This window comes from Mastomys coucha, unplaced genomic scaffold, assembly GCF_008632895.1.
Source record: "Mastomys coucha isolate ucsf_1 unplaced genomic scaffold, UCSF_Mcou_1 pScaffold3, whole genome shotgun sequence".
Lineage (NCBI taxonomy): Eukaryota > Metazoa > Chordata > Mammalia > Rodentia > Muridae > Mastomys > Mastomys coucha.
This window is the reverse complement of record NW_022196909.1, coordinates 60,874,270-60,884,204: the sequence shown is the minus strand read 5'-3', so window position 1 is coordinate 60,884,204 and position 9,935 is coordinate 60,874,270. Positions and strand designations below refer to the sequence as shown.

Sequence of the window (9,935 nt, the reverse complement as noted above, 5' to 3'; positions counted from 1 at the left end):
TTGCATTGCATTGGTCCTCAGGTGTTGGTTACATTGTAATGGTCCTCAGGTGTTGGTTACATTGCAATGGTCCTCAGGTGTTGGTTGCATTGCATTGGTCCTCAGGTGTTGATTACATTGTAATGGTCCTCAGGTGTTGGTTACATTGTAATGGTTCTCAGGTGTTGGTTACAGTGCATTGGTCCTCAGGTGTTGATTGCAGTGCAATGGTCCTCAGGTGTTGGTTACATTGTAATGGTCCTCAGGTGTTGATTGCAGTGCAATGGTCCTCAGGTGTTGGTTACATTGCATTGGTCCTCAGGTGTTGATTGCAGTGCAATGGTCCTCAGGTGTTGGTTACAGTGCACATGGTTCTCATGGTCTAGTCACACACACCAGACCCAGAGACTGAAGGGCAGCCACAACAACAAGACTAAAGCAAACTCCTTTTAGACTTGAGTTGATGCAGGCCACTCCCAGTTTTCTGACTATTGGTGGTACTCAACTGTCATAGTTTGGGTGTTACTGCTGCTAACAGGCATCATGACCAAGGCAAACGGAAAAAATTTAATTGGGACTGGCTCACAGGTTCAGACTTTTAGTCCATTATCATCATGGCAGGAAGCACTGCAGCATCCAAGCAGGCATGGTGCTGGAGGAGCTGAGAGGAAGCAAGGAGCAAACTGCCCCTTCTGCACTGGGCGGAGCCTCAAAGCCCACCCCACAGTCACACACTTCCTTCAACAGGGGCACACCCCCTAACAGTACCACTCTCTATGGGCCAAGCATTTTCAAATCATCACACCAATGAAAGAAATGTCCATGACCCTGTGGCATGTGCCACAAACAGGACACGGAGTTAGGACCCACCTTTCATTTCCCTACCTCTACTTATGGGGCACAGACCTGGCAATCGGCACTACAGCTTCCAAGAGGAACAAGATCCAAACATGTTCCCCATCAAAACGCAGTGTGTTACTAAGGGACAAGACTAGGAACAGGACCTGCCTAGCTCCTGCTCACACTAACTGCTTCACTGTACAGTCAACAGCCACCCCCAACCCTTGCTTTTCTGAAATATTGGGACCAAACCCAGGATCTAATGGACTGTAAAAAAGCCACTCTAGAATGGAGCTTTACCCCCTAGATTTACCAACTTTAAAATAGTCACTTGTTTAATTACTACGTGCGCATGTACACCACATGAGTTTGTGTGCCCCAGGAGGTCAGAATAGGAATCAGACCCCCTGGAGCTGGAGGTAGTTGTCAGCTGCCTAATGGGGTGCAATGAACCAAACTCTAGTCCTCTGAGACATCCCAGCTTTCTGTTGACTTAAAAGAAAACAAGAGGCTAAGGTCTTATGATGGTTATGTAGCCCTGCTGGCCTGGGGCCTGCTATACAAATTTAGCAGGCTTTGATCTCAGATTTTTCCCATTTGACCTCCTAGAATTAAAAGTGTGAGTCACTTTAGATGATCCACTTTTTGAGATAAGATCTTGTTAACTTGCCCAAGCTGGCCTTGAATTCACTCTACAGCGAATAGTGATCTTGATTTTTCCATTAAAAGCCCAAACATTAAAATCCAAACATTTCCATTAAAATCCAAGCCTGGATTCCTATGCTTCTTCTGAAAGGTCATTTTAGAACATTTGCAATACATGGAAAATGTCAGGCATGTACAGACACAGATAGACACGCACCAAAGAATGATGTGCTAGCCACGAAAGATGGCACATCACAGTGCATGCAGCTTCATTGATGCTGTCGTGGATACAGTTCAATAAACATGCTATACCATCAGTCACAGAACACGCTAGCCTACAACTATGGACAGTATGGGATACATGGCAACGAGAATTAGCGATTGTTACTTCACGGATTACTGGAGTTTAAAATCATACCAGAGCCAGGCATGGTGGTGCACACCTTTAATCCTAACATTCAGGAGGCAGAGACAGGAGGAACTCCGTAAGCTGGAGGCCACCTAGTTTTACACTGAGAATTTCAGGACAACCAGGGATATGTACAGACATCCTTTCTCAAAAAAAAAACAAGTCAAGTAAGAAAATATAGCGGAGTATAGTGGAGTGCTTTTCCTTCCATAATCTAATAAGAGGATTTAAAAGTTTCTAAACAGCCTTGGTCTCATTCCAGCCCTAGAGGTTTTATAGTCATAGACAATGGTCCTCCCAGCATGTCAGTTTGTTAATTCTCCTGTTCCACCCTCCCAAGTGTTAGGGGCAGACCTGTTGCCCCATCCCTGGCTCCTGGTGCTCAGGATGCTCAGGACACTGACCCTGGGCAGCCTGAGCTAATTCAAGTCTATGCCTTCATTTGGAGGTGGGAATGGGGAATGGATCCACTTTCAGAATAAAGATGTGAAGAAAACATACCAGGGACTGGTGAGATGGCTCGCAGTAAAGGTGCTTGCCACTAAGATTGGTTCCATCTCTGTTCAATCCCTGGGACCGACAGGGTAGAAGAAGAAAACCAACTCCTTATAAGCTGTGCTGACCCAATGGCATGCCTGAGTCTACAAAGTGTACAAATGCTAAGAAGCAAAACAAAGGCCTAAAGAGATGGCTACCAGGCTGCAGCACTTGCTGCTCCCAGAGAGGACAAGATTTTGACTCCCAGCACCCACATGGTGATTAGTAACTCCTTGTAGCCAGCTCCACAGGATGGCACTTTTGCTGGCTTCTGTGGGTAGCCCACAGATGGCAGCAGGCTAACCCAGAACTAGCTGTATTGTACAGTTTGGTCTTGAATTTCTTGTCCTCCTGTTCCATTTACCACAAGATGAGCTCAGTGTAAAACACCATGCCTACAATATGCTTGCTGTTTTAAACTGATCATAAACATTCAGAACACTTTAAAATTATTAAAGTCTACTTAGTCTCACGGCATACCAAGGACATGATAGTAAGGTAAGGCCATTCATTACTGAAGATGACTGATGAATTCAGAATGGGCAACTGTGCAGTGTGCGAAGGACTCAAGAGGGCACACTGTGTCCTTAAGCTGTCCCCACACTAATTCCTCACTGACACACAGAGCCACTTCCAGCCCCAGATGCTCCACTCAGGGTGAGGGCACACAGTGCAACACTATTTCAAACAAAAACAAACCCACAAAAGACAGGGTTTCATTATGTACTTCTGGCTGACCTGGAACTCAACTCTGTAGACCAGGCTGGCCTCCACAAACTCACAGAGATTCATCTGCCTCAGCTTCCTGGATGCTGAGATTAAAGGTATGCACCACTACAACTCGAAAAACATGACACTTAAAATCTGTGTACAGTTCTCTCATTTCACCATGTGGGTTTCAGTGACTGAACTCAGGACACTGAGTGGCCAGTAACTGTTTGTCTGGATGGAAAATCTGCCTTATGAGAGGCTTCTAAAACCCAGGAAGTTCATGAGAAGGCCCATGAGGCACCTCTGCAAGCTTCTCTAACAATGAACCGTTCCTGAGGGAGAGGGACACTCTGGCAGAAGCTGTTGTAGGTTATTTGGAAAGCTCCAGGGGTGCATGCTCTGCAGGCATTTTGGTGACTAGGCTGTCTTTGAGACACCCGTGCTCCCAACTAACCCTATAAACTCCCAGCTCACCATGCAGACTTGCCACCGCCTATTACAAGTGCCCAGTCTAGAGAACACAGACAGCTGACCGTGTTTCTCCAGGAAAAGTAATCTGGCACTGAGACAGGAAACAGGTAAGTTTAAGGTCAACCCAACTGCATAGCAAGGCTCTCAGAAAAATAAAAACCAAACTGCACTCGGCTCAATTTGCAGTAGTTTGCTTTTGGGATGATGTTAATACTATAAAATAATGTCTGATGTAATTACTTGAATGAATTTAAACTTGACTCTGAGCAAATGAGCCATAATCTCTTTTTTTTTCTTTCTCTCTCTTTTTTTTTAAAGACAAGGTCTTGGAGATGGAGAGATGGCTCAGTGGTTAAGAACACTGGCTGCTCTTGCAGAGGACCTGGGTCTAATTCCAGGCACCCACATGGCAGCTCACAACTGTCTGTGACTCCAGTTCCAGAGGATCTGACATCCTCACACAGACACACATGCAGTCACAATGCCAATGCACATGAAATAAAAATAAGTCAATCGCCCCCCTTCCCCAAAAAGGCCAAGTCTTACTATGTAGCCTCGGCTGGCCTAGAACTTGTAGACCAAACTGACTGTGAACTCACAGACAGCAGCCTGACTTTGCTCCCAAATACGAGTATTAAAGGCATGTGGAACATGCCCATTTGTTTTGTTTTGTTTGAGACAATATTTTGTGCCCAAGAGTCTTCTTGTGCTCTAGAATCAAGGGATCTGATTACATGTGCTATAAATGGCTTTGCACTATACCTGCCTATAGTTTTCACTCTTAATTAAATGTGACCATAAAAAACAAACACCATACCCTAAGCTGGGTATGGTGACAGTTGGAAAGTAGAAGGACCAAGAGTTCAAGGTCATGGTGAGTTAAAAGACCAGCCTAGATTACCAAGAATAAAATCTACTAGCCCAAAACATAATTAAAACCACAAAAGGGGCCTGGGGAGACAGCTCAGAGAGTAAAGTGCTCGCTATGCCAGCAGTGCCCGGCAGTGCAGAGTAGGCAGAAACAGGCAGAGCCAGGGTTTCTCTGGTCAGCCAGTCTTGCCAAACTTCCAGGTTTAGGTTCAAGTCAAAGACTGTGTCTCAAACAATAAGGCAGAGAATTAATAATGCAGTGTTAATCTGACACCAGTCTCTGGCTTCTGCATGCACTTGTGCATAAGTGCACCAACCCTCCTCCCCCAAAGAGCTGGTGGTACACTGCTTCAAAATCAACAAAAAAAGAAAGAACCAAAAAACTTTCCATCATTCCTCTATACAGTTGCTGGGAGTATACTCATTACAACCACATCTGAACACTGCCCTAGCCAGGAAGACTGAAAACACACATAACTTACAACTCAGGAATTCTACCCTCCCATGTATAACCAATAAGATTATGCAAATATCTTACAAGTATATTTCCAAGATCGTGAGAGTAGCTCATTATTAAATTATTGTATGTATATTATTAAAACTGTCCAAAAGCCCACCAGGGCCAGTAAGAACCAGCAGAGCCACACAGCAGAGCTACCCAGACAGTAAGGAGAGACAGACCTCAGCTACACAGAACTCAGAGGCTCCCGAACCAAGATGTTGAGCAAAAGAAGTCAGAGACCAAGGACTGAATGTTTTTTTAAAATTTTCACTTATATAAAGTTTAAGACTACACTTCTCATAACCAATAAGCCTAGACTGGACAACTTCCATTTGAGCGTGTTAGCTCACGTGACCAGGATAATGCTTCTGTCTCTTTAATGTGTACATGAAACTCCCAGGTAGCTTGTTAACATTCAGAGTCTGGAGTGGGTCCCTAATTCTGCTTTTTAAGCAAGGGCTCTGGTGGCTGCTAATGCCACAGGTCTCACAGTAAAGGCTGGCAGAAACTGATGTGAAAGACATCCTGCTCTCCCCTGGCTTGCTGAGCCAACGGATGCTTAGCCTACACAGGTTGAATCATGCGTGAGAAATTCTTATTAGTGCACATGGACACTATCTGGAGAAACACTACTACAGAAATAAACTGTCCCACCCCCAACAAGCCATTTCCTTCCTAGTAAAAACTTAGACAAAATAACCTTAAAAGCAGGCATGAGCTATAAGGAAATAAGAAAGGGCTGGGATGTACATCAGTGGTACATTGTGGCCTTGGATGCATAAGGCCCATGTCAGTCCCCAGCAGCACCAACAAAAGAACAGTAAACCAACAACAAAAACACCTTAGACTGTATTTTTAAAAAAGCCAGGTGCTGGTGGTGGCTCACGCCTTTAATCCCAGCACTTGAGATGCAGAGGCAGGCTGATCTTGAGTTTGAGGTCAGCCTGGTCTACAGAGTGAGTTCCAGGATAGTCAAGGCTACACAGAGAGACCCTGTCTTGAAAACCAAAACAGGATATAACAGACAACACTATTATGTCTATATAGAGAGTACACCTCACACAGGAAGGCCAACTGTCCTTAGAAAAAAGAGCCTCCCTCTCAAAAGACCTAGTCCCATACCACTAATGCGATCAGAAATACAAGATAAAACTTTAGAGACTCTTAACGTTAAAGTAAGAACAAAGAGTGTCTCTGACTTACCTTACAAGGGCAAGCAAATTGTCGAGAAGTCGCAGGATCTGCTCTGTGCAGGGGTTACGGAAGATTGGACTTCCATTGGGTGTGTAACCCACCACAAACCCCCCAGCTTTGGCTTCTTCTAGGTCGGAAGGCCAGGTAGTTCGTCTCATAACCCCCAGAATGCTGTATACACAAAAGCTCATCTATAGAAAAGAATAAAAAGGGTAGCAGGGATAAGGGAAAGCACTGTGACACACATTCAGGTGACAGCGCAGTGACAGCAACAGACAGGGAAGAAGCCTCTGTCTCCCACCCAGCAAGACCTCAGTCCTTGTCCTTATGGTCCAGTCCAGGGAGGTCTTCTCACTGCCGTTTCTCAGGACCAGTGGGAGGAATCCCTGGAAGCTTCCTTCTCATTAGGCTGTCTATCCAGGGGTTTAATGACCCTGGGGTAGGGGTGGCTTAGAGGAGCTCCACCACCAATTATTTCAACTGCCATTTTTTACTTGACCCTCCACCTGGGACTCCACGCTTGCATCCTGACCCCAACCCCTCGTGCCCTCATGCCAGGCTGATCACGTGTCTTTCACAGTGGCTCATTTGGGCACCGATGCACTGGAAAGCCTCAGGTTCTCAAGGTTTGGCCATCAGCTAGGACTTCACATGCCAGAGAGCAATAGCAGGGAGGACTCACCCTGCGACCAAGTTCTGACCTACTTCCTCATTACACCTCCAGGCTTCCGAGCTACTTAGGGATCCTTAAAGCCAAAATACTGACTTCATGGAAAAGACCATGTGCTCTGCTGTGAGAACTAACTCAAGAATTCAAGACTAAAGAAGAAAAGAAAGGAGAAGCTTAGGGCAGGAGAGACTCTGCTGTCTCACCAGTACAGACAAAACAAATCTGAGAAACTTGATAAATGAAACACCCTAATTCCTGCCCGTGGCCAGTCAAACTTCCCATTCCCAGGAGGCTTACTCGAGCCCGGTTCAAGCCACATGGATCCTCCACAGCTGGGTCACAGCTTTTCAGATCAGCACCCACATAGGCAATGAAGGCGTCAATATCCGACAGCGCTCTGAAGGGAGGGAGGAAGAAAAGTTACATCAGGATCTTTGTTAGACAAAGACTGATTTTATTCTCAGCTAAGTATATGTGCATATGTCTGTGTGGGGGCATGTATATGAGTGCAGGTAACCTTGGAGGCTAAAAGAGACCACTGGGTCCCCTGGAGCTTGTTACAGCCTGGTGAGCAGGTCAGCCTGGTGTTGGGCATTAACTCTGGTTGTCTGAAAAAGCAGTAAGCTTTATTAACCACTATGCCATCCTTCCAGCCCTACATGATGATTCAAAAAAAAAAAAAGAAAATGAGGGAATGTTTGCTTGCACCTATGTATGTCTGTGCACCACACAGTGCACAGTGTTTAGTTTCTCAGAGGCCAGAAGAGGGCGGGTCCTGGATTCCTTGAGGCTAGAGTTACAATTTGTGGATCTGGATGAACCTGGGTCCTCTACAAGAGCAATAAATGCTCTTTTATCAGCTGAGCCATCTCTGCAGCCTTCCGATACATGGTTTGGTTGACTGGGAACTCAGAGATTGGTGTATGCCTCTGATGGTACTAAAGGTGCATGCCACCATAGCTTCCTTGATTCACGCCTTTAAGGAAGGACGATCTCCTTCACGAGAGCTAACAGCAGATAAAGGAAGCGTCATTATCACAGGTTCATAATCCCAGCACTTGAGAGGAAGACTGCCAGGAGGAGCAGGAGCTTGAGGTCGCCCTTGGCTACAGAGTTATCTAGAGGCCAGCCTGGGTCAGAGTAGACCCAGGTTCCAAAAACTAAGTTAAAAAGAGCTGAGAGACAGAGTATTTGACCCCAAACAGTAAGGGTTTTGCTTTTGTTGTTTTGTTTGGTTGTTGAAACAAGGTCTCACTATGTATCTCTGGCTGTCCTAGAACTCAGAAAGATCCACCTATCTCTGCCTCCTGAGTGCTAAGATTAAAGGTATACACCACTGAGCCCAGTCCAAACAGCTGTTGTTACAGTCAGTTTAATCACATGAATTATAAGCAGTCATTTGTTAACATTCCCACTCCCAAATATCACTGTGTATTTTGCAAATTAAAACAGTGACAAGAGGCGGGTGGTGGTGGTGCACACCTTTAATCCCAGCACTTGGGAGGCAGAGGCAGGCGGATTTCTGAGTTCGAGGCCATCCTGGTCTACAGAGTGAGTTCCAGGACAGCCAGGGCTACAGAGAAACCCTGTATCGAAAAACCAAAAACAGTGACAAGAGAAACAGGTTCTCTACTATGTGGACACCACAGGCACAAGGTCTACAGATCCCACTGTAATCCTTCCTAGCTGCTCTCATTTCTTCAAAGATGTGAGGCTGCACTGCAAATGTGCCACAGCATTATGTGCCCTACGACCATGCTAGCCACCTTTGACCAGTCCTAGGTGCACCTCCGTAGAGCAAGGCAACAACATGTTTTGGGGTGAGATTATGTCACTGAGAGCACCAGTGCGGCCCTGCGTCCTCATACCCCTTTGCACCTTGACACAGCTCTGGAAACATGCCAGTTCTATTCAAGTGCTGTCACACAGTCAGTGGTCCCCAGATCTCCTATACCTGCACATTTCTTCAGAAAGCCAGATGTTGACCACCGGTGCCATCAGCTCCTCTAGGAATAACTTCTGCCGCTCATAATCCTTAAATTGGTTGCTAACTAAAACCAAAGCTTCCATGAGGGCACACTTCTCCATCTGGGTCAGGAGTAGCTCATTGGAGAGGAGTTGTTTCACATGGCTATACAGCATATCAAAATTGGGCTGCATATCACAAAGAAAAAAGGCTGACTTTCAGAGAGTTAAACCAGTCAAGGATGCCAGAAAATCAAGACAGTCTATGGGAGATTAGGCCTATGGGCTATCACTTAGTAACTCTGACATAATGTTTGTCCTTGTCTGAATAGCATGGAACCAAGTAGGGGGCAGTTCTGTCTGGTGCTTCTCTACCCGGATGTTACTGGCCATTCACCAACATCAATTTCAATTTCAAAGAAGCCTTTTAATGTGGACTAATGTGACCTTTTAAAAGAACCTCAACAAAAAATGGCTGGATTCTCTAAAAAAAAAAAAAAAAAAAAATTCAGACAACCATTTGCAATAGGAATCAAAAACATTTCATTCAGACAGAAAAGAACCAATCATCTTGAGGGGTGAATTAAGTTACATTTTAAGCTATATCACTAGGACAGTTCTCAACCCGTGGGTCATGACCCCTTTTGGGGGTTGTATATCAGATATCCTGTATCAGATATTTGCATCACAACTCTATCAGTAGAAAAATTACAGTTATGAAGTATTAGCAATATAATTTTATAGTTTGGAGTCACCACAATGTGAGAAACTGTATTAAAAGGTAGCAGCATTAGGAAGGTTGAAAACCACTGCTCTACATTAAAAAGACCATGAACAGACCAACCCAAGAAAGCTATCTACAAAGGACTAGTCACAAAAGGTTCAGAAGACTCAGCCAGGGTTCAGCGGCTTACCAGAACAAGGTCTGGGTAGTCTCGACACATCTTGTTGATGGAGGAACAAGCATGTCTCCTTACATTCCTGACTGCCCGAGTCCTGGGGGCCTGCAGAGAAACATTCCCCAAACTCAGAGACACCTTACACATTGCTCAGTGCAGCTGAAGACCGTCAGCAGATGCACAGTCCATGTCTACAGTTCTAAGGGCAAAATGAATCAAGGTTCAGTCTCCGTGAACCTGTGT

General features: G+C 45.3%; 1 protein-coding gene across 1 annotated transcript in view; it reads right to left on the bottom strand.

The window, feature by feature from the left end:
- Positions 1 to 9,935, bottom strand: part of Xpo5 (exportin 5) — a 45,070-nt gene that overhangs the window by 9,339 nt on the left and 25,796 nt on the right. Inside the window, exons 17-20 of the mRNA XM_031348374.1 lie at positions 9,708 to 9,797; positions 8,783 to 8,982; positions 7,126 to 7,225; positions 6,168 to 6,349 (exon numbers count right to left, since the gene is read on the bottom strand). Coding sequence (XP_031204234.1) covers positions 6,168 to 6,349; positions 7,126 to 7,225; positions 8,783 to 8,982; positions 9,708 to 9,797 — 572 coding nt within the window. The remainder of the gene's footprint in view (positions 1 to 6,167; positions 6,350 to 7,125; positions 7,226 to 8,782; positions 8,983 to 9,707; positions 9,798 to 9,935) is intronic.